Source organism: Lactuca virosa, chromosome 5 (genome assembly GCF_052849685.1).
Source record: "Lactuca virosa cultivar CGN04683 chromosome 5, Lactuca_virosa_CGN04683_v6, whole genome shotgun sequence".
Classification (NCBI taxonomy): Eukaryota; Viridiplantae; Streptophyta; class Magnoliopsida; order Asterales; family Asteraceae; genus Lactuca; species Lactuca virosa.
Genome location: NC_136430.1, coordinates 431390836 through 431417570, shown reverse-complemented (window position 1 = coordinate 431417570; position 26735 = coordinate 431390836). Strand labels below are relative to the sequence as shown.

The 26735-nt window shown below is 35.2% G+C and overlaps 1 protein-coding gene across 1 annotated transcript; it reads right to left on the bottom strand.

Moving 5' to 3' along the window:
- Positions 1–1284: 1284 nt before the first annotated feature.
- On the bottom strand, positions 1285–25218 carry LOC145114170 (protein DJ-1 homolog C-like). The gene is made up of 4 exons (XM_079050166.1): positions 25135–25218; positions 1776–1980; positions 1545–1690; positions 1285–1443 (listed from the first exon to the last, which is right to left on the bottom strand). Exons 1-4 carry the CDS (start codon positions 25216–25218, stop codon positions 1285–1287), a joined length of 594 nt encoding a protein of 197 aa, XP_078906292.1.
- Between the last annotated feature and the right edge of the window lie 1517 nt (positions 25219–26735).

Below are 26735 nucleotides of genomic sequence, written 5' to 3'. Positions count from 1 at the left end.
TGAATGTGTGCACATTTCCATCCATGTCTGACTTCTTTTTGAAGATCCATTTGCACCCAATTGTCTTACGACCTGGTGCATTATCAACCAAATTCCAAACTTGGTTGTCATACATGGATTTTATCTCACTGTCCATTGCCTTTTTCCACTTGGAAGCTTCTGGGCCTGTCATTGCTTCCCTATAATTAGCTGGTTCATCCAGATTTACCAGTGTCCTATCACTGATAAATGTGTCACCGTTTGAAGTTATATGGAAACCATATAACTCAGGTGGCATACTAACCCTAGTGGATCTCTGAAGAGGTAATGAGTTATCAACTGGTTCAACAGGAACTATTTCCTCTGGTTGAGGGCTAGTATCCTCAAAGGTTCCTTCATTGGTTGACTCTTGAATTTCTTCAAGGTCAATGGTACTCCCACTGTCCTCTTTGAATATGAGCTCTCTTTCTAGAAAGACTCGTCTTCGTGCTACAAAGACCACGTTTTCACTAGGTATGTAGAACAAATATCCAAAAGACTGTTTTGGGTAACCAATGAAAACACATTTCTCACTTCTAGCTGCTAGCTTGTCGTGAGACTCTCGTCTTATGAAAGCTTCATAACCCTAGACTTTAATATGTGCTAACGAAGGAACTTTCCCCGTCCACATTTCGTGAGGTGTTTTGGAAACCTTCTTTGTAGGGACAATATTAAGGATGTGGGCGGCCGTCTCTAAGGCATACCCCCATAAATGAATAGGAAGTGAAGCATGACTCATCATAGAACGAACCATGTGTAACAAGGTTCGATTACGCCTCTCATCCACACCATTTAACTGTGGTGTTCTAGGAGGAGTTAATTGTGAAACTATTCCACATTCCTTTATATAGTAGTTGAACTCGATACTAAGATACTCTCTGCCTCTATTGGATCTAAGGGATCGTTTGATAGTTGCTAACTGGGTTAGAAGCTGGCTGGGTTAGAAGTTCTGACTGGTTTAACTTCTAACTGAAACTTTTTGTTTAATTTTACATCTGACCGACTGTGCAAACTGACTATATTACCCTCAAACAACATTTTTTTTAATAATTCCTTTTATGATTTACAATTTAATTTATAAATTATCATGCTATATACAACATCATCAACTTCCATTTTACAACATTCTTTCCCATTTTACGTGACCCTATTTTATATAAAAAAAACAATAAAAGTAGAAGTATAAAAATGGAAGTAAAACACAGTACATTGCTATAAAAGAAAAGTTGTTAACACAGGTTAATGTAGTAAAATGAAAGTTAAATTCTATAAATTTAAAGTGAAAAGTTGTTCAACTAATGAAACAGAGAATTGAAAGCAAGTTCCAGGGCCTCGACTTATTGTTAATTCCTCTGAAATTTGAAGATTTGTTTTAACTGCCCGAAATGTTGGAAGTTTGTGTATAAATGCTGGATAACAAGTTGTCTGAAAATGGGAATATAAACTCGTAATTAAAAAATATAGAGTAAATTACATTTTTGGTCTTTGAGTAAGTAACATATAAAAAAGATTAATATATAGAATACCTTCCTTCTTTTTAAAAGACCCCAAGGTAAAAGTGTGACAGCTGGAGCAGCACAAATAGCTCCATATATCCGTTTTTCTTCAGCTTGTTTTCTGGTAATTGCTTCGAGTATTTTACAATCTCTTAATCGAACAGAACCAGGCATTCCTCCCTAAAAGAAATACCATAAAACCATTGGTTACAAATAGGGATTTCAGATAGAAATTATAAAGTGGAGATGAAAATTATTAACTTATAGGAAGTGCAACAAGATCAACGATTTGATCTGAACATTCAGAAATGGAAATGTCTGCAACAAGTATGGTGCCACTTGAAAGTTTGACTTCTAGTTGAGGCTCTACTGAAGCAGGAACCACATGGGCCCCAGCTTGGTGAAGGATGTTTACCATTATAACAACTTCTATTTCTTCTGTACCATATCCAATTGGAATCAAAACCTTCAAAATCCACAATCATAGCTTGTTTAAGATCATATATATGTCCACATACTAAACCTTGTAGTCATATAGAGAATGAAGAAAGGAATCTATGTTAATATGTAATCTAAAATTGACCTGTTTAACCCAAAAAAAAGTTTTCTCCTTCTATTCTTTCTCAATTGGAAGAATCGATTTCATGTTCATAAACTCTAGAGGCTGTGATTTGGATGGAGATGTCAATTTCAAATTCACAAAGAATCGATTTCAATTTCACAGAGGAGAAAAATGATTTCAATTTCAATTTAACAGAGGAGAGGGTCTCGAGGAGGGAATAAGGTGCTAGAGGAGGGTGGAACCGGAGGAAAGCAACGTCGGAGGAGAAAGGGCCTGCTGGAGGAGGAAGTCGTTAGGTGAGGGTCTCGTCGAATGGTGTTGGCGTTTGGCAAGTGAAGTAGGAAGAAGAAGCATGCGTGGCAGAGATGGAGAACATAAGGGTACACTGTGTCCATTTTCCAGTCAGTTATCTTTTTCTAGTGAACCAAATCAACACAAAATTGGGGACCGAGTCCTTCATTTGGACCGAGTCCAAGGGTGGAGAAAGGGAAAACAAACAAGCTATTTTGGATTGATGACCGGGTCCTAGCTTTGGATCCAGTTAGAAAGGAAATCAAATTACCCCTAAGTATCTTTATCTTCCTGCCCAATTAATTCTCAACTTCATGTTTAAACTCCTTGAACTTTTCAAATGTTTCTGACTTATGCTTGATTAAGTAGATATAGTCATATCTGCTATAATCATCAGTGAAAGTCACATAGAATCGATTAGCATCCCTTGTGGTTTATCTGAAGGTCCATACACGTCAGTATGTATGAGGTCCAACAAACCTTCACCTCTTTGACAAGATCCTGTGAAAGGTGATTTTGTCATCTTTCCCAAAAGACAAGATTCACACATGTCTGATTTTAGATCAAATGATTCCAACACTCCATCCTTTTGGATTTGGGCTATGCATTTATTTTTAATATGTCCAAGACGACAATGCCACAAGCATGCCTTGTCTACACTATTAGACAAGTCAATATTAAACACACTATTACTTAAGCTATCAACACAAGTCACTATTTCATACACACCATCACAAGGTAAAGCTTCAAACACATATAAACAGAAATTGAACCATTCAAATCATTAAAAGAATACTTAAAACCTTGTTTGAACAATGCATGAAATGAAATAATGTTTCACGTCATTTCTGACAAATAACAACAATTCAATGAATATAATCTAACATCGTTATTAAGTAAAAGTTGATAAACTCTGATCTTGGTTACTGGTGAAGACTTTATGTTTCCCATGATCAAGTTTATCCTTCCTCGCTCCACCTCCTCACTTTCTTTTAGCCCCTGCAAATCAGAACAGATGTGAAAACCACATCCTGTATCAAGGACCCAAGAACGAGAAGATAATGAGTTATTAGAAGAAATAATGTAAATACCTGCTGAAGATGGCTTTACTTAGCCATCCTTAATGACTTGCAGATACTTCGGACAACTTCGTTTCCAGTGCTCCTTGTCATTTCAATAAAAGCAATCAACATCCTTTGGATTAGAAGCATGGGGAATGACAACATTGGGCTTGGCCTTTAGGCCACTTCCAGATGAACCAGCTTGGGCCTTGCCCTTCCAATTTTTCTTAGGAGGACCTTTCCTCTTTTTCCCATTTCCCTGTCCAATAGCCAAGACGGGGGTACTAGCAGGAGTGGAGGGTATACTTTTACCATTCATTCCTGCCTCTGCTTTCTGCAACAAATCATGCAATTGGGACAACGTCTGCTCAGTGTTGTTCAAATGGTAAGTTACGATGAACTGACCATAACAATCAGGTAATGAGTTCAAGACCATGTCTATGGCCAATTCCTCATCAAACTGCACGTTGAGCTTGACCAAACGCTCTATGTAGCATTGCATTCTTTGCACATGACTGAAAAGCAAGTCTCCATCCTTCATCTTACAAGCCATGAGTGATTTGACTACCTCGAACTTCTCTTGACGAGATCGCTTATGGTACTTTTCCATAAGGTCCTTGTTCATCTCAAAGGGCCACTAGTTCTCATAGTATTTATGCAGTTCGGGAGACATGGTTGTGACCATGATGCAAGACACTTTCGTTGCATTGCCATAATGCTTCTTGTAGGCAGCATATTCTTCGGGAGTGGCTTTGGGTTCATCAATCTCCTTAAGCTCCTTTTCAAGGACATATTCTTTGTCCTCAAAACGAAGCGCCATCTTTATATTGCGCGTTCAATCGTTATTGTTTGATCCATCCATAACGACTCTAGAGCAAATGGAGAGAAAAGAGAAACCCAAATATACAATATTAAGGTTAGGATCCAACTATGAGGATTCACAACTTAGAAATGGGATGCCGAGATCCAAGTGTAAATTTTATAAAGGTAGGTTAATGACGATTCACCAATTCCACCATTAGACGAAACGAAATGAAATGAAATTCCTAATTCTTTTGAGATACATTGAAACTATTCAATGGAATGTTTTAATCTTGGATTATGCTCTTCTATTTGTGACTGGGATACCAAGGATCACAAACAAGATGTGAATAACCATGCAAATGTGCTTGGTAACCTCATTGTCTTTATCATCTTCTATTGATGTGCTGGTAAACCACATGCGCTCCATCAACAATGATAATTATGAGATACCCATTACGACTCTTTATTAGTCCCTATTAGTGTGTTGGTTAACCACACACGCTCCACTGACGACTTATAAAGTGTAATGTGCAATTTCATGGGTTAGCATACAATTCACATTTTTCCTAAAGTAACTAGAGTTGGGATTTTGTAAAAATAATGTTCTAGTACTTTATTAATAACATTATACATTTAATGAGATTAACTTGTCCTATCAAATCCGTTCTGCTAACGACCCTCCACTAATCAAGGAAGCGGTGGGTAAGAGTGGACACCCATTCAACTACCATTTTATAGGTAGTTTCCTTATACCCCCCTTATAGACTAGCTGCGTGAATGAGGCATACTAGCGATTTGACTGACTAATTCTTATACATATATAATATTTAATTTTTAATATATATATATATATATATATATATATATATATATATATATATATATATATATATATATATATATATATATATATATATATATATATATATATATGTAAGGTGTGTTTTAAACCTTTTAAAACTTTAAGGTTTATATGAATTTTTGAAAAATTAGACTATTAACTTTAAATTCAAAATAAACCAAAACTAGATTCAATAATTATCTATTAATTAAATTTTAATTAATTTATTAAATTTTGGGAGGATTATCTAATTAAATTAAACGATTAATTTAATCCTAATCCTAAACCCTCTAGATTTCGAAAATTTAGGGTATAGGATAATTTCCTTATTTTATCAATTATCTAATTAATCCAATTAAGTAACAATTATCCAAAATAGGAACCCTAAAACCCTAAGGCAATTTCGAAATCAAGGGAGGGTGGCTAGGGTTTTTCAAAACCCTAACCCTAATTTCGATTAGGGTTTATGGAGGCTAGGGTTTTTCGAAAACCCCTCAAACCAAAACCCTAAAAATGAAAACTTTGGCCTTTAAGGTTTAATAGCTATAAACCCTAATTTGCAATTGAACTATTATAGCAATTAAATTTAAAACAAAACCAATGGCTCTAATACCACTAATGGGTTTTAGGTAAAACAAATAAACTAGAAAACAATTCCTAAGTTCACATGCAACCTACTTTGGATCTATGTTTTAACTATTGAACATATAACTTTGAATTGCAAAACAAGAACTCTAAGGGAAGAGGCTATTTTCAAAAATAACTAATTAGGGTTTTAGAATCACATACCTTTTAATTGTTAAAGTAAACAATTGGTAATCCTTAGATCTTGATCTTCTTGAAAGCTTAGCACCACAATTGTAATGCCTGTAATGGAATCACACCCAAGAGCTAGCAAGAAGGAAACTATAGAGAGGGGAGAGGGGGGATGCAATTTCCGGCCAGGGTTTCTCCAAGAGAAGGGATGGACTAAATTTAGGAGCTAGGAGGCTCCTTTTATAGTTGAGGCAACTAGGGTTTAAGGGATAACCCTAATGTTCCTTTGCTTAAGGCCCAAGCTAATCCAGAAGCCTTATCCAAGGCCCTTGGACGAAATCATTAGGGTTTACCCTATGAATTTCGTCCACCTCCTCCAAGGAGGTTTTGGAACATTCCTTCCAACTATTTAACAATTGCAAACTAGTCCTTGTACTTTATAATTAATACAATTAACCCCAAAATCAATTCCAATAAATTTATGGCTAACTATTAATTAAATATTATGATTTCTAATTAATATATTATTTCCAAAACATATTAATAAATCATATATATTAATTTATTAATCTTATAATAAATTACACTCTCTCCTTTCATAATTTACTTGTCCAGTTGCTAGGTTTGAGGGCAACCCAAAAGGACTATATTGCTATCAATTCAAGTACATACCAATTATAGTTATGGGCTTAGACACCTAATCAAACAGTTTATATTGTTGTGATGTATGTGATATTTAGGACTGCTAAAAGTCCCAGGGTTGCTAACAACCCATAAATGATTATTATGTTGTGTTGTATGTGGTATTTTGGGGAATTCACTAAGCTTTGTGCTTACAGTTGTGGATCAAATGCTTTTCAGGTACTTATCGGATTGCGATGGCGGGAATGTACACACACACCAACAGTTTTATGATTTGAGATTCCGCATTGTCTTCCTTATAACTCTGATTTTAAATTATGGATTATGAACAATTGGTTGACTTGAATGTAACTTTAATAAAAATGTGTGTTTATTTTATTTTAAAAATGAAAATTTTATTCTGAAATTTGAAACGTTACAAGAATGGAGGAATCAATCTCAGTCATACATTTATTTTGCCGCAAAACACTTGGTCGTATCAGTGGAAAGGGGTAAGGGTATACACATGTGTTTTTAAACAAAAAATGTTTCTTTAAACAATACTAATTATTACTATAATATATACAAAAACATAGTTTTTTTTCGTTTTTTTAATTTATAAGTAGCTATTTTTATTGCAAAACTATTTTAAATATATCAAAATTCATAATTTTTTATTCTTTATAATTAAACATGCATATTGATATAGTTTTACGATAAAATATTTTATTTATTTATTTTTATAATAACTGGTCTCGTTATTCACAAATGAATAAAAATACATCAGATTTTATTACAGTACATTCTTTATTCATTTATATTTAAAACGTATGTTTATTTTTTTTTACAGTTGAAATATCGTTCATATTTAAATATAACACGTAATTAAGTGTTCTTACCTAAAATATTTTTTTTACATCATCTTTCATCACATGTTATATTTATATATGAATAGAATTTGTATTAACTCTCATCATATGTTATATTCATATATGAATAAAACATTTATCAAATTTTTGTTAAAGTTTATTTGTTATTCATATTTGATTAAATAGTATATTAATAAAAGATGAAACATTTTGAAAATTCGAACTACTTATTCATATATGAAGAATAGATGAACAGTAATAAAATTTCGATAAATGTGTTATTCATATATAAATATAACTTGTGAGGAGAGCTAATACATGTTTTATTCATAAGACGAGAGCTGATGTAAAAAAAATATTTTAGCTAAGACAAAACTTTATTACATGTTATATTCATATATGAATCATACTTAAACTGTAATAAAAATTAAGTGAAAAACGAATGTACTATTTATTCATATATAAATGATTAAACGGTTTATTTATAAGTGAATAACGAATGAACTGTAATAAAAATTTGATGCATTTTTACTCACTTATGAATAGAGAGTTGAAACTTATATATATATATATATATATATATATATATATATATATATATATATACATATATATATATATATATATATATATATATATATATATATATATAGAAATAAGTTCAAATAAAAACAGTAAATAGTGTGAGAACGTAAAAACACTATGTTTATGTTATTATTCTGTAATGAATTTTGTATATGTGTATTGTTGAAGTAATTCTAATATAAATATTAACTTTCGATTAGTCATATATTTATTACAATGTTATTATTCTATTATAAACTTATGTATGTGCATTTTTGTAGTAAATTCTAATTTTAATTTTAACCTTTGACTATTCATTTATTCTTTGCTGAATAATGACATAAAGTTGTCGATACAAAATTAATTGCAGAATAATAACATAAAAAAATGTTTTTACGTTCTCACACTATTTACTGTTTTTATTTGAACCGTCCTATATATATATATATATATATATATATATATATATATATATATATATATATATATATATATATATATATATATATATATATATATATAATTTTAAAACCATATCAATATGGATGTCTATTTATAGAGAAAATAAAAATTATGAATTTTGATATATTTAAAATCGTTTTTCGATAAAAATGACTCCTTAAAAATAAAAAAAAACGAAAAAAATTTATTATTTTTTTATATATTAAGTTAATGATTAACATAGTTTAAGGAAACATATTAATACTTTGAAAACACACATATATACATTTGCTCATTTCCGCCGGTAGGACAGTGTTTTGCAGGAAAATAAATGTGTGGCTGAATATAATTCTACATTCTAATTTTTTTTTCTCAATTGAACTTACCTCTCTCTCTCGCTATATATATATATATATATATATATATATATATATATATATATATATATATATATATATATATATATATATGACCCACATTTATGCATACAATAACACAATAATTACTTTTAGCGAACACTTGGTGTGCATGAAAACAACTTTCAATTCAGTTGAAGCATTCATCTGTCAAATAAGCAACCAAAACAACCATGATTTGTGTTCAACCAATCAAACCCAAAAACTCATCTAAACGTATCGATTAAACTTCATCGATTTACAGTAAATCAATCAAAATAAGAAAGAATAATAAAGAAACATGTGATTATCCAGCCAACAACAACCCCTTGTTTCTTTTTTTGCTTGCCCATTGATTTCACAGCCTCAATCCAAACACCCATCTGATTTCGATTCTTCTTCCCTGCCTCCACCGAACCATTGATGCATTTTGTCGAATGTTTTATGTGCGTGATTATACCTGAGAAAGCTGGATTGGAAATTGGGTTTGTCATCAGTGGTTTATGTAAGTTTTGAATTATCATTCGAAATCAATTGCAGATCCAAATCAATTACGAGTCAATTTCAACTACGGAAAGTTTCATCAACGAGATCAGTTATATGTAACATTGATAATTTGAAAAAAGAAAAGTACCAGGAGCCAATTTTCGATTTGGCTTTGACGCTCCCTTGCCGATAAAACGAAAAGATAAACCCTAACCTGTCCTATGACTTTCGAATTGATATGAGTATTGGTCTCTGGTCGGATTCTTCTCTTCCTCGTTCGTCATTCCCTTTTGTTTTGATCGAAGAGGGTAGCTGTGGTATCGTCGGCAACGATGGCTATGAGGAAGGAAGTGGGTAGTCATGGTGGTCGTATGTTATGAAGATGATTGTGTGGTTATCGGCGATGAAGATGATGGTGGTGCTCAGCAACCGGAAAAACAGGAATATGGTGGTGGTCGTCTGGTAAATTTTGTGGGTCGATGTTTCTATACGGTGGAATCGGTGGAACGAGGGGTTTGTTCAATTTAGGGTTTTCAGAATCGGTTTTTAGATAAAGAGGGGAACGATATTTAAACTGGAGAGATACCATGATTATAGGGATTATTTTTGGAAATTATTAAACAAATGACTAACTTACCCTTATTTATTTATTTTATTATTTAATTTTTTATTTAATTTTGATTGGTCCACATTGATGGATACAATAACACAATACTTAGTTAAAACACCTGAACCTATCTATCTCTCTCTCTCTCTCTCTCTCTCTCTCTCTATATATATATATATATATATATATATATATATATATATATATATATATATATATATATATATATATATATAAAACATTCTGCGAACATCTCAATTTGACTACGAGATCAATTTTTTTATTGAATCCAATGTAATGAATGTCATAAACAATTTTGTTGAAAGATTGAGAATCATAATTTGTACCTTTTGATATTATTCTTCTTAAAAAAGTAAACATGTCGTCTTAATGAAAGGTAGGCTGCCAAAAGAAAAAGCATATCATATCATTGCTTGTTACATTCAACTATTCAAGTAAACTCACTTAGTCTTTATGTATTAAAAGAAAGGCAAAATCATCCTCAAAGAAAGGCATGAGTTCCAAAAAATAGTTTAAACTCGTAACATAAACCGTTATAGATTGATTAAAAAAATTTGTTCTTTACCATAATAATCGAGTAAGAGTACTTCTCAGCCCTTTTGACTACGTAGGTGCAAACGTTACTTTAGGGCATGAAATAAAAATAAAAAATAATCAATTTAGAGTACTATTTTGTGTATTATTTTGCCGTAAAAGATGTAACATTTTTATTTTGTATTTTAGGTTGGTTTTAAGAGTTCTAGACTTTTTGTAAAACTTTTACCGTAATTTATCTTCTTGTCCATTAGTATTATCAATAAATGGGTCAATTTTGATTTGTTCTCCTAAAATTGACGTAAAGTACGAGAAATATAATCATTTATTAGAAAAACTAAAATTTTATTATAATTGTAGAGTTATCTCATCTGTATGAACTTTAAGCAAAATGGACGATAAAGTGTTTTTGGAAAATCGATCCAACATAAGCCATTTCGACATTTAATAAAAAATAATATGTGATCCAATTTGTTCGACCCACACTACCATCTCTTTGTTATTTGTGGAGTAAAATTGCTTAAGTAAAATAATTTACAGTTATACTTAATTTTGAACAATTATAGTAAAATAATCACTTATTTTGTAAAAATAACTGTTAACTTGTAGTGATTTTACCTCTCTTCCTTTTATTTATCCCAGAAAAGCAATTTATTTTCATTTGCCTTTAGTAATAAACTCGTTTTTATAAGACCGAAATTACATATTTGTTCAAGCAAAAAAAATTGCATATGAAAGTAAGGAAACTACAAAAACATACTTTTTTTGGGTCAAAATTGGAATCTAAAATATCTAAGATGAAAAATATAAAAACGAATCTAATTAGGATTGGGATTATTCGTTTATTAATTTTAATATTTTATTTATTATAATATTTTAAAGGTCTTATTACAAAAGTTCTATTATTTTAATTGCAACACCCGGGTTCCTTGCAAAATCAACATACCCTATCGGTTACATGTAAACTATTTTACTATTTAGTTAGAAAAAATCTTTATATAATACTTTCATGGTTTTTTATGATAAAAACCCTATATCTATTACTGTAAACAATTTAAAAAATGTAAATTGTCATTAGTATTGAATAGTTATAAAATAATAAACTCCTATTTTGCTAATAACAACTATATAAAACTACAAACATAAAGCAACAAAAATAATATCAAACGATACCTTAGATATCTTATATAAGAAAGTTATTGCGTTTTGAAATTGTAGTTTAGGAGAAATTGTAGTTTAGGATATTAGTTCCCTTTGTAACACGTTGGCCGGAATAGCAACCCTCGGTTATTAAATATTTTGAATTTGAATGTGTAACTTTGATTTGTTAGTTCCGAAGTAGTCGGAAAATTTAAAAATGTATCGAGATAAATATGAATGACCTAACTAAAATTTACTACAAACGGTGTTTGGATGTGATTTTCAAATAATTATCCGGAGTTGAAATCAACATCAAATAATAATACACGCAGTTGAATAAAAACTAAAAGTTTGTTACTTGTCACAAGATTGTTGAAAATGTGATTCTTGCTCCTCTTTCATTGGCGGAATCACCGACTTTCTTCAGGGACCAATAAACCAAATTATTAAAAACGAAAAGTAGTTATATCATGATTTGGGTTACCGTGCATCGTTTAACTAGAAGTGTTTTATTCTCAATTCTCCCTGCTAGATAGACGTGGAGTATGGGGAAGTTTGCAAAATTATATATGAACAGGATGGTAAAAAGACATGGAGTCCCCATACCAATCATATCCGATCGGGATAACTATTTTACTTCTCACTGTTTGAGGGGTTTACAAGAGGAATTGGGAACTCAGCTATGTTTAAGGACCACTTATCATTTACAAACATGGACAAAGCCGGAGAATTATTCAAACCATGAAGGATATGCATCGGGCATATATATTAGAATTTATGGGAAGTTAGGATGAGCATCTACGATATCCCCAATTTTACGGCCAATTAAAAAAAATTATATATGTTTATTTAAAACAGAGTATTCTTTTATTAGTGTGAAATTTGTCCCAAAACATTATTAATGTGAAATGATATCAATATCAAAAGCATTTCCAAAGAAAACGTTTTTCATTAATATTTAAAAGTTCCGATATAGAAACATAAGCTTAAACTAGTCTTTACAGGCCCCACATCAAATTACTTAATGGCCTAAATCTTTTTAAATCTCACGGCAGATTCAAACATCAATATATCCTTGAACCTTTGTACCGTTAGCTGTGATACCAAAAAACTGAGTGGGTCAAACTTAGGAGCATGGTGAAAATATAGGATTTTCAACCCATAATATTATAATTAATTTGTTTTAATTATATATTTCGCATCAACAAATAATCGGGTTACCCATTCCCGTTATTCTCACTCCCTGATCCTAAGATGATGACCTCGTGTGACCTATCCTAGAGGATCACTGAGTAGACAATACCACTTCAGAGATTCTTTAGCGATATATGTCAATAAGACAACCATGAGGATTCCAAACTTGCTTCTTGCTTCTTTACTTCCTTGTAAACTTCCTTCTTCTTAAACTCCACCAAAAATCCAAGAATAAAGCTCCAAATCAAGGGAATGGACTCTCAAGCATTCATGGAGGCTAGGGGTTCAGTGGTGAAGGGTTGGAGGCTGAAGAGGATGCCCTAATCTTGAGATTATGAGTTTAATAATGAAGGAAACCCTAAAACTTCGTGGGCTTAGGTTGCACCAACTGCCATGCTGTCGCGGCCAACCAAAACATGAGTTTTATATCTTCCATTCCACGTCGTGGCCATCCATCCTCTACGTCGTGGCACTCAGTCTTTCCCAAAAACCATCCCTTTGATTCTTCCAAGTTCTCAGCTGACCTACATAGGAAAACGGGTGTCACAATTCTCCCCCACTTAAATTAGATTCCGTCCTCGAAATCGGTCCTTGAAGTTTCCCTTCAAACACTCTCCAAACCCTTTGTGGGTCCTTCTGGCCCAATTCCCATAATACGGCTCGAAGTCACTTGAGTGTCATATCCTTAAGCGGACAACTACATTCTGACACTGATGCCGACACCATCCGCTAAGAGAAATATGCGCCCTAAAAACGATCTCTACCGCCACACCACTATCTCACCATGAGCAGAGATAACCTCGCGCATAACAAAAGGATTTCCAAATCATACTCAACTTCCAGGTCGATAGAGCCACTCTATGCATCTTCTGAGCTGACAAAAGCTTACAGACCTGATCCAATGAAGACCTCCCTACCCCACATCGTCTTCCAACACCGAAGAAAAGAATCTACACCTACACGTTATAGCCGACAATCTTACGCACAACCGACGCACCGACGAAAATTCTAGCAAAAACCTAGCAAGCGAGGCTAAATTAACCTTCACATCAACTATGTTGATCGAAAATCCACATATTTGATCGGTTTGAGATATTTTGGCCAGACGCCGTCTTACGGGGATGAGAATAGAGCATAGGAACCACGGCCGACTACCGACATTGCTAACCCTGCATATTAATGCACCAACTATACTTAAACGAAAGCCAATCGATCGCATACTAAACTAGACCATGCACTCACTCGGCTCAAACAACTCTGCTATCCAATGGCAACACTTGGGCTTACCCCCCGATCTACCAGCCACTAACAACACTCAGGCTCACCCCCGCTCTACCAACCATTAACAACACTCGGGCTTACCCCCGATCTACCAGCCACTAACAACACTCAAGCTCACCATCGATCTACCAACCACTAACAGCACTCGGGCTCACCCCTGATCTACCAGCCACTAATAGCACTCAGGTTCACCCCCGATCTACCAGCCACTAACAGCACTCGGGCTCGCCCCCGACCCAAAAACTACTAATAACACTCGCACCCTAACATAAGCGCATATCGAGCCTGTAAGACTTAACTAACCCTATCAAGTTTTTGGGCCATGACGTGGACTTCCAGGTCCCAATAAAACGAGAAAAGACAATGAAGTCCCCCTTACAACCCTCAACTTAAGCTCTTAACACCCTAGGATCCTAAAACACGAGGACGCCCTACATATTACTAATACAACCATGAATTAGACGATTCGAAAGGAAATTCAACAGTTGGCGATGACCCCGATGCGAAAATCAGAAGATTAAGCAATTGAGCGAAAGTCTTGAACTGAAGAAATCTTGCTGAGAACTGAACCTTAGCATAAAGTCTTCCTGATACGAGGTCTCCACTCTCCCCCACTTGGAATTTGATAGACTTTGACGGCTCCAAAACCCCTCAAAATCTCATGCCAATTTGAACTCTACTAAATGGTGCCATCCCTGACATCTAGATACACGAGAGGATCTGATCCTCAAACAACATTCAAGAATTCCAACACGCATGCACAATCTACAGGGACAATAGTCAATCCAATCATAAATAAGAAAACTAAATAAAACAAGAGCTAATTAAAACAATTCCATTCAACCGGTCATCCAAGATTACAACTGAACTTCAAAACATAAACAGAAAGATACACATGATATCGATATTGTAGTAATTGACCAAATTGAAGAACTGATAAATCAAACCTTGGCCCCCGAAACTCCTGCTGCCCCATGACGTCTGTCGGGTAATTGCCAAGCTATGGGTGTAGGGCCCAACACCTCGCCAGAAATGAGAAATGCACAACGAGCTCTGATGTGGCCCTCCTGGCCGCAATAGAAACAAACCTGCGTACTCTGCCTGCAATCCCTATCGAAATGCATTTTCTTGCCACACCTGCTACATGTAAAAGATCGACACCTTCCATCATGAAACTTCCCGCACTTTCCATACTCGGAACTCCTCCCCTCAATCGGTCCTGAACTCGAGTCAGCAGACTTGAACCGCTTGATTACCGACTGAAACTTCCCCGACGCTGTCTTCTCCTCCTTCATATGGATCTCCAACTCAATCTTCCTCCTCCTAAAACTCGACTTCAATTCGGTTAAGGTCCGATTTGTTTGAGTCGATACAAACTCTCGAATCTTCGTCTTAAGCATACTCAAGTAACGCGACATCTGCACCTGCGCAGAAGTGGCATATTCTAGGAAAAAGAGGGCTCTCTCTGTAAACATCTTGATGATCTCCGTCACTAACTCAACCGTCTGCTTGAGCGACAGGTACTCTTGTGCCAGTCTCTCCTTCGCCAGAAGTGGAACATCTCTAGAAACTACTCCCAAGTCAATGTGGCTCGCCCTGCCTGCGAAGAGCCCTGGGTTAAAACTCCCACCAATCCTTCGCACCCCAGCGAAGAAGATTCAACTCAAATTTCACTTTCTAGTTCTCCGGACACGAACATGTGTAAAAACATCCCTCCACATTAGATATCCATTTTAAGTGGTATTCGGGTCATTGTCACCTCTGAATTCTTGAGGCTTCGTAGTATTGAACTCTTAATACTATATTGTCTCACCCTTCTGAAGTCCTGCCACGACGACAGGTGCAGTAGATGCAACAATGGCATAACATCTGTCAAACTCCTCAATCAACGCGGTCTTAATGGACCCAAACAAATACGGAATCGCCTACCTGATCGCCACAAACACTTCGACAGCAATGATCCCACACACCTCCTCATCACGCGGACTCGTCCTCTCAGTGTCACCAACACCTGATTCCAATCCTCTGATAGCCACCATATATATAACAGGAAAAATGGTCAAATATCAAAACACGGGACTCAACACACCATGCCTCACACCTATTAGTTACTTAGTAGTCTTGAGATTCCTTTTGACTCTCATATGGATCATGTACTTTAAGTAGTACGAGCCCATACTACTTTCCACACCTACTGTAGTCAAATCATAATTCATCTCAAGGTCCTAAGTCACTGCACTAGACCACCCTAGGTGTACCAACAGCCACATTCTTTTAAGATCCACAACCAATTTCCTAGGTACTCCTCCTAGGAATGACCTAGGTCATGCTCCCGCACCTTTGGTTATCATGTGCATGCTAGTTGTACACAATATAGGATCAGATAGACTGTCGAATAAATGACTCTACCCTAAGCCCACAACCAAACAAGGAACAAGAAATAAGGCTATTTAATCCTACCGTATATAACTATACAGCATACACCTAGCAATTTACATAATCAAATAGTATATAACAAGCAATTCCCTATCACATAAAGCATCATAGAAATCAGGAAATACTATCCAATAGTTCCTGAAAGAAATCTTAGCTTATCCACTAGCATTCATTTCTAACAATTCACATCTTAGCAAGTTCAAATTTAACATATATAACCAGTATGGGTATTTTGGGTATCACTTCTTGTTCGGGCTTTCGCTGACTGTACACATCATATCTTCTTGTAAAACTAAGGTTAAGCTAGAGGTCCACGTTCGCGATCCCAATCCAACAATCATACAATAACATGACAAGAGACCGAGCCCATGTCTCTAACCCAACCATTTATTAAAATTTCTTTTTCAAAAACGTTTTGTGAAAATTTCTTGGATCCTAGTTTAATTTTGGATTCACACAAGTGTTCCTCCAAATCCCTCAAACCAGGGCTCTAATACCAACTTGTAATGTCCCATTTTCACAACCAAATCTTTCATTTTTAGTTACAGTAAAACTTCAAATTTATAAATCCAAGTCAAGAAAACCATTTGATTAAAATTACATTTGTTTAAAACTAGAGTAATATAATAACGTGAAATCTCCATTGCTGCTGATGAATGTGTACAGTCACCCCTTTGCCTTCCCACGATCACCAATAGTACCTGAAAAATATAACCAACTGGGTAGGCACGAAGCTTAGTGAGTTCCCCAAAAATACCATACACCATAAGATACATACAATACATGCACATCGGGCCTACAATCACAAAGACTGGATTGCCCCCGGTCCCACAGCCACAAAGACTGGATTGCCCTCGGGTATGTTCGCCTACCGTCTCAATCCAACTGCTCCCCTGAGCCTTAATCCCTAACTGGCTCCCCTCTCGTGCCTACAACTTACGGTTGGCCCGTACCTGGTATCTTGGCCTACAGCACAAAGTAGGACTGCCTTAACCTGATCCACCCCAATATGCGGACATATATATAAAATCAAATCAGAACCAAGTAAAACATAAGCGCATGCAACTATCTACACAAGTCTACCTATCTAATAGCTCACTGTCGTGTTCTAGGCCTCTTCTAGCACACTATGCTACTACCGGAAAATCTCCAAGGAATGCATAACTATATGTAACCAAAGGTGAGATAGACATCCGAACAGGTGATCCTACTCTAGAGCCACAACCAAACAAGGAACCATCAAGAAAGCCTAAATCAAGAGTTCTCAGGCTATCCTACGTGACTATATATAGTCCCAAGGGAACTCTTGTTGGGTTTTGAGCATTCTAACACTCCTAAGTGTACATGCAACCTAAATACCTTGGATCTATGTTTTCTCTATTATACATGCAAATATGAATATTCCAAGGTATTACCCTATCTAGCATACAAACTTTGATACTTGGGTAATAAAAACAAGTTTGAAGACATACCTTTTTATGTAGCTTGATTCCTTGATGCTTAAGAGCCGAGTGCCCCAAGTGTGACACCTCAAATGGTTCACACAACATCAAATACACTTGGAATAACTTAGAGAGAAATGAACCACTTCATGAAATCGGCTAGCCCTCACCATACATCCATAGTTCTCTCATGGGTTTAAATGGTTGCCGATTTTTGACAAGAATAAGATGCTTATATAGTTTGTCACAATTAGGGTTACACCATGTAAACCCTAATTGACATGGCCTTTCATTTCCATGATCCATGGGTACAAAAACACCATGGAGCATCTTATGGGTTTTAGCCCAACTTGATAATCCATGGAGCATTAGCCCACTATACAAGTATGGATGATTTACACAATCAACCCATATATTTAATTAGTCTCCATTTGATCACTTAATTAATTCCAGATTAATTCCATGAAGTGAGTCAAATGAGCGTGGGTTGAATCTAATACTCAGAACTTATGAGCACTCATGAGTGTTGTAGCACCGCTTTGTCCAACATCTTAGACCTCTACAAGCCAACCCATGACAGTCTTGATTCATATCTACTTCCAACATATGACCGACTGTGGATGGTTTGAATAACTTAGTCATTCAGGAAGAACGACCTAGTTATTCAGGAAGTCAAAACATGCAAAGTGAAACACAAGAATAATCGAATCCAATATGGTCTCAGAACTTATGAATATAAATAAAACACCTTTTATTTATCACCATATTGATTACCCATTATTCATTGTATACTGTTTCAACTGTCAACGTTATACTTGAATTAAAACAATAGTTGTCCCATGCTCCAAGCATGTACACTATGTTTTCTAAACACTAGTCATGCCATACACCAAGTATGCACACTATGTTTGTCTAAACATTAGATATGCCATACATCAAGTATGCACACTAAGTTTGTCTATGATCTTTACTCCGTGAAATAGATCGATTGAACATAATTCCAATGATTCTCATTTCACAATCCCAATTCCTTACCGCAAATGCAAGAATTCCAAATCCTGCCATTTACCAAAATTTGTTAGATTATAAACTTATATGTATTGATCCTCTTGTAATGATTATGCACAAAGTCACAAAGACTTGTCAACAGACATTACAGAGTATTCCAATGGAGATCAACTCCATGGAAATATCCTTCTTGCATTAAGTTTTTCTAATCTTACACAGATTGAATAATTTCCACATGTGGAAACATTTCCATATTCCCATTTTGACTATCACTTCTGAACAAGAGTTGCCTCTTTTCAGATTGTGTCAATATGGTCCTTCCAAAATTAACACTATACTTCCAACTGTCCTTAAGCAACCAATCTTTGGTAAACCTTAGATTGTCCTCGACAATTGCTTAATCATTTTAGTCATTTACAATTCTAGAATTTTCCCTTCTTAATGCCTTGAGCATTTGGAAAATTTAGAACGGATGAATATTATAGCACATGCAATCGATCCTATATCCGAAGCATATGGGATACGATTCATGATGTCTCACATAAAGAGATGATACTAGACCAGTATTTTGCTATAATATTTCTGTATCTATTTGCCAAGTTCTCATAATTCAGCTTAAGAAAAGGGATGTCGTAATCATAATCGAATTTTAGAACGCAAATAATGGACCCATATATAGAATTTCCTTATGTTGAGCCATTCCAACACAAAATTCATATATATCCTTGACTAAAGATGATTAAAACCTCAATCTAAGCTTTTAGAATTGAAATGAAGTATAATTTCCTCTCCCTTAATTATAGCAAAACAACTTTTTCCCAATTGAAACTTTTGTTTTCTATAATTAACATTGCTAACTTGCAATACTTAACATAATTATCATGCTCCCACTAACATGATGATTATTAGCATAACACTTATGCTCCCACTAGCTTTGACATGTACTCAGAAATCAGCTGGACTTCTAGAAATCAATACTGCATTGACTTTCTTACCAAAGTTCAAATTTCTGATACGAGATGCTTTGATAAAACTTTATCAAGATCATACACCTTTCCTTAGATAGCACACATGTGTGTCTAAACAATTTCAGAACTATGAAAAGGTATGCCGTAATCATAGTCTCAATTGTTCAGACCTTTGCCATTCCTCACAAGTCCATGTTTGTGTGTCGGTAAACCACACACGCTCCACTAACGACTTTGAAAATGCAAATATCACAACTGTTATCTACTTAAAATCTACTTAGTGAAGGTGTTTCCTCACCATCATTTTCATGAATCGGAGAGAAACCTTATGACACTTAGATTGTTTATGGTGGAAGTGTTCTTATCCAAACTCATATGGACTGAACTCAATCTTACTTTCTTGCCACCTGGCAGCACAAGGGCCTGCCATTGCTTCCAAGTTGTTATGTAACCAATTGAGAACTCTCAGAACTCATATGCAAAGCCAACTTTCACTGGAATGGGCACAAAAGTAGGATTATGTCAACACGATAGGTTATAAACCTCAAGTCGTGTGCTAGTGATGAACTACATGTTTTATTCTTGATTAGATCTTGAAGTTTTTCCAAGATCTCTAAGACTCCCACTGTCCTCTTGACATATAAGACTCACTTGTCAAATATTCAAGAGATAGTGCAGACTTTTTATCAAGACAAACACTTCACACAATTGGCCTAAGTTGGTCTTTGTTTTATCCAAAACATCACAACTTACCAATTTCAAATGTACAAGAGTAGGACACTTTTACTCTTACATTTGACAAGTGTTATAAACCTTTCTTTATGATATGTCACTTAACTTACAGTCTTGGAGTATGACTCTAAGACTTGTTTTGGAACGAAGTATGAATCATCTTCTTGATTTAACCATTTCCACAATTCTTGATTCCTCTTCTTAGCCATAGGAATGCATTAAGATGTCCTTAGAGGATTAATTGTGACATGATTTCTAAATCAATAAGATGATCACGAAACATGATACTAAAGTATTCTCCCATCTTTTTAGATTTGAGAAACTTTTAACCTTCTGCCTAATTTGATTCTTCTCATTCGTTCTGCCATACATCGAAACTTTTCCAATTTTTCAGAATTATACTTAAACTTGTAAGTATAATCATATTTACTAAACTTTAGGAAATCATGACGAATAGTCTTATCGATCTTTTGGGGTGGACTTGATCAGTACACCAGAATGTGTACTCGATCCCTTAGTCCTTCACTTGACTCACATATACATGTAAACAAGGTATTAGTCTTAATTTTTCAAAGATGAAAATTCTCATTCACCATACTATACAACTTGCATGATTCCAAGTTTCTATCCAACTGAAACTTGGTTGATGAGAATCTTTCCTTATTTGGTAAATTATGACACTACCACAAACGACAGAATCAAATTCCATTTTTCCAATATTGCTATCAATGGAATCATATAAACAACCATGTTTCACAAATGCCACTGTAAGGTTATTTAAAATAAATATAAAATTAAAACCTTTTTATTTTATTTCAAAACTTTGCGGAAAACACTTATCCTTACAGTGCAAATGCATATGAAAAACTTGTTGTTATCTATTCCTAAGCAATATATCATAACTCCTAAGCAACAGCTCAAAAATTCTGATCACCAAACCATGCGATCGAAAATCCATCTTCGCGATCAGAATCAACATATTCTTCCTTTAAGTTTCTTCACTTTTCTTTGATTCTTAAAACAACATGTGACCCAGTCACATCATGTAATGAGAATCTTAGAATAGAAACTTAACAGAGTTAGATAGTGGACTTCACCTGAAGTAGAATCAAAATTCTTGACTTGATCAACCTTATGATCTTTCAAGTAAATAGGCAGCTTCGCAATCAATGCCCCTTCCTTTGGCAAGAGAAACATATAGACTCTTTGGGAATGGTGCACTGTACTATCACAGAATTGCCTTTCTCTTTACCATATGGTCAACCGAGTTGACTATGGCCAATCCTTTTCCATTAGGAAGAGAAAGCTTTTCTGGATATCCAATGTTACCATTTTCAATGTCCATGGAAGTCTGGGAAGTTGATCTACTAATCAAATTTGCTTTACCAGAGCTCCCAATCATTGTTGATTCAGCTGCACCAAGCAAATAGATAAGATCATTAGGGTCATGTCATAGTCTGTTACATAGTAGTCCCAAAGGAACTCACTGTGTGACTTAGAAAGTGATTGAACAACCAACTTTCTCAAGACTTTGACATCCAACTCTCCCGGCTTGTCAATATGTGACTTTATCTCCAAGATGCGATCACACATAGACCTTGCTTGCCAATAGGGCTTGAGTGACCTTGAACTTGTGGGTTAGGGAGAATAATTGGAGGAGGAAGAGGAAGTGAAGTTCCAAGAGATTTGGGAAGATCATAGATGTCTAAACTAGACATCTTTTGGGAGATATTCAAGATAGTTGATCTAAAGTCCTTAATATAACACCCAATATGAAATATTAAGGCTAGGACCCAACACAATACTTTTATAACTTAGAAGAGGGATGCCGTAATTCAAGCTATAGTATATTTGAAGGTAGGCGAATGACGATTCGCCAATTTCCACCATGAAAAATGAAATAGAAATATTAGGTTTTAATTGGATTTGAAACTCCTAGATCTTTTGAGATTCATTGAACTTTTCAATGGCATGTTTCAATCTCGATTGTGCCCTCTCAAGTTTTGTGACTGGGATGCCGAGGATCACAAAACAAGGTGTGAATAACCATGCAAATATACTCGGTACCCTTAATATTTACCCCTTAATCGATGTGCCGGTTAACCACACGCGCTCCACCGATACTATGATAAACATTACGTTACCCTTTGCCTACCTTTTTAAGTCAAGCTAGTGTGCCGGTTAACCACACGCGCTCCACTAGCCGACTTAAGCAAAGTGCAAAGTGTAATTTCATGGGTTAGCACCAAATTCACATTTTTCCTAAGTAACTAAGATTGAGAATTTATAAAAGTTTAGTTACTTAGTATTTATCAATAATACTTTTAATGAAGGGAGAATTCTAGTCCTTGTCCTACCCGTTCGGCTAACGACCCTCCACCAGTCAAGGAAGTGGTGGTTGAGAGTGGACACCCATTAAACTGCCATTTTATAGGCAGTAACCTTATACCCCCCTTATAGACCGGCTTCGTGAATGAGGCCTACCAACGGTAAGACTGACTTGCTCTTATACATATACATATACATATATATATATATATATATATATATATATATATATATATATATATATATATATATTATTAACTTATAATATTATAAAGTATAAGGGTTGAATTTTTTAACTTTTAAAATTCTAAGGGCTTAACTTGGAATTAAAGTATTCATAAGGGAAAACTTTTCAAATTCCAAAACTTAAGGGCAAGTTTTGAAACTTTCAAAACTGTTCAATTTCATAACTTATGTGTTTAAAGTAGTTTTAACACAAAAAACACTTCAAGTTCCATAACTTGAGGACAAGTTATGGAGGACTTTAAACTATTAAAAGAATGTAACTTTTCATTTATTCATAACTTATGAAATATTTATGAGTTTTATGATTCTTAAATGTGACTTTTCATGTAACTTGAGGACAAGTTACAAAAACACATTTTAGAATCAACTCTTAGATTAAAATGGATTGAAAACAACAATTTCACATAACTTTTCTATTAATCTAAGCAACTCATAAGAACAAGATAATTCAATCAAAAATTTTCATGTAATTAGACTAACCATTAAACTAATACAAAACATGAATCTATTGACAATTATCTTTGAAATTTGATTAGAATGAACATTACCACATCAAAAACAGGTTTATAGGTTCAAAAACAGCTTAGGGTAATGATTCTAGTCCAATTTCAGCCTTAAAAGTCGAAAATATGCTATCAGGGGGTCCTACTTGTCGAGTGTATGAACCTACTCGACGAGTAGGATGAGTTTCCTCATGGACTCGGCGACTCCATGGGTGGACTCGGCGAGTCCAGTGCCCAGACAGCCCGAAAATCAATTTTTTCAGCATTTTTCAGCACTTTGCATCAAGTATAATTGAAAACAAGCCTAGGCTCTGATACCACTGTTGGGTTTTGAGCATTCTAACACTCTTAAGTGTACATGCAACCCTAAATACCTTGGATCTATGTTTTCTCTATTGTACATGCAAATATTAATATTCCAAGGTATTACCCTATCTAGCATACAATCTTTGATACTTGGGTAATAAAAACAAGTTTGAAGATATAACTTTTTATGTAGCTTGATTCCTTGATGCTTAAGAGTCGAGTGCCCCAAGTGTGACACCTCAAATGGTTCACACAACATCAAATACACTTGGAATAAATTAGAGAGAAATGAACCACTTCATGAAATCGGCTAGCCCTCACCATACATACATAGTTCTCTCATGGGTTTACATGGTGGCCGATTTTGACAAGAATAAGATGCTTATATAGTTTGTCACAATTAGGGTTACACTATGTAAACCCTAATTGCCATGGCTTTTCATTTCCATGATCCATGGGTACAAAAACACCATGGAGCATCCATGGAGCATCCTATGGGTTTTAGCCCAACTTGATAATCCATGGAGCATTAGCCCACTATACAAGTATGGATGATTTACACAATCAACCCATATATTTAATTAGTCTCCTTTTGATCACTTAATTAATTCCAAATTAATTCTTGATCAATACTAATTAAATAATCTTATTAATATATTAGAACTTATAATATATGAGTAAACCTTAAGTGTTATTTCTCTCATTTTAGTCTATCCAAATGCATGATGCCATGCAACCCAAATGGACCATGCCAATCGGGTCAAGTACATACCAAATATAGTTATGGACTTAGACACTAATCCAACAACTCCGCTAGACGATAACCAACCTACTGGTACTCTAACCAACATACCACTACTCCTACATCCTAACACACAAGTATGTACAATGTAATGTTCAAGGGTACGTAATATAATCTAGTGGGCTGGTGCCTTTGACCCACGAGTATAGTGAAGAAAGTCACCTGAAATGAAGACCCGGAACGACACACCAGTGCTTCAACTCCTCTTGTTGATCTTATCCATGAACCAACTAATCACCAGGAAAAGACAAACCCCAATCAACAACTTAATTCCTCCAAATTTGACTAAAAGTCAACGGTCAACAAGTCAACACTCGCCACGATGTGGGGCTCCTTCTCTTACGTTGTGGGCATATGGGACAAAACAATCAACGTACAAACCTTTGCCACGCCATGGCCACCTCTTGGACACGCCATGGAAAAACCAAAATAGCATAAACATGAAACAGGACTTTGCCACGTCATTGCCATCACTTTGCCTTGCCGTGGGAATTGGCAGAATGCTAAAAACTTCCTAAAGTGCTTAATTCTCACCGATCTAAACCTAAACTCTTAGATCTACTCCTTTTCAATGACTTAATGGATAAAGTTTCCAAGTTTATCCATTAGGACTCCATTACAGGCCAAGATCTACAACTATAAGTTCATTTCATTAAGTCCTTAATGAGGCCATAATTTGAGCATGAACGCAAGATACACCAAACATTGTCCTTTTTCTCAATTAAAAGAAGTCCAAGGACCTAGGAAAGCCATCACAAATTCTAGAGTTCTTCAAACTTCAAGAACATCCAAAGAAGGGACCAAAACTACCAAAATATGACCTAAGACTTCAATCTAGAAGAATAGGTGTCAAGTTATGAACTTTATACCGTTAACAACTCAAAAGAATGAAGAAAATGTTGGATCTAAACTTGCTTCTTGCTTCTTTTCTTCCTTGTAAACTTCCTTCTTCCCAAGCTCCACAAAAATCCAAGAACAAAGCTCCAAATCAAGGGAATGGACTCTCAAGCATGCATGGAGGCTAGGGTTTCATTGGTTAAGGGTTGGAGGCTGGAGAGGATGCCTTAATCTCGAGATTATGAGTTTAAATATGAAGGAAACCATAAAACTTTGTGGGCTTGGGTTGCACCAACTGCCACGCCGTGGCATTTTTATTGTCAAGCTGTGGCAGCCATCCAAAACACACGTTTTATATATTCCATGCCATGCCATGGCTATCCATCCTCAACGTTCTGCACTCAGTCTTTCCTAAAAACCCTCCCTTTGATTCTTCCAAGTTCTCAGTTGACCTACATAGGAAAACGGGTGTTACAGACCCGAAAGCTCCTTTTCATCGGGATCCTAGCTATCTTACAGCCTAGCTAAAATGTTCGTAATGCTCGAAAAAAGTTGGACCCAATGGTTAAAAAACGTCTCAGAGAGAAAGAGATTCGAAGTGTGAGAGAAATAAGGGCAAAAAAGCCGGTACATAGAGCGAATTGGAAGGCGCGTCGTGCCCATAAAAGAGGCACGTCGTGTCTCATGGTCGAAGTTGATCCTCTCTCCATTTACCATTGGTTAGGTGCAAAATGGCCCGCGTCCCCTCACCCCTTGTAGAAGGTATGCACATCAGGCCCCTGCCGCGCACGCGAATTTTTATTTTTGTTCTAAAAATCGTATCTTCTCATACGAGCTCTGTTTTTGATGTTCTTTATATTCACGTGTAGTTATCGACGAGTACTACAACTTTCATTTAGACCCCGTCGGCTAAAACTCAATTTTTTTTATTTTATATTTTAAAGGGTTTAGACTGCTAAAACCCGAATAAAAATCATAACTCTTTCATACGAATTATGTCCTCAAATGTCTTTATAATGACGAAATTATATTTACAAGATCTTCAACTCTCGTTTGGATTATTTTTCTGAACAATCAACCGATTTTAAATTTCGGTTTCTTTGTTGACACTATTGTGCTGAAACTTTGAAAAATCATAACTTCAT

Bases quoted from the DNA above. Each gene is read 5' to 3' on its own strand.
- LOC145114170 (XM_079050166.1), bottom strand. From the start codon at position 25,218: ATGACGTGGCAAAGTCCTGTTTCATGTTTATGCTATTTTGGTTTTTCC. The intron at 1,981-25,134 runs GTTTGTACGTTG...TGGATTTTGAAG, and splicing joins GTGGCCATGGCGTGGCAAAG to GTTTTGATTCCAATTGGATA. The intron at 1,691-1,775 runs GTTAATAATTTT...TCTTTTAGGGAG, and splicing joins TCTTGTTGCACTTCCTATAA to GAATGCCTGGTTCTGTTCGA.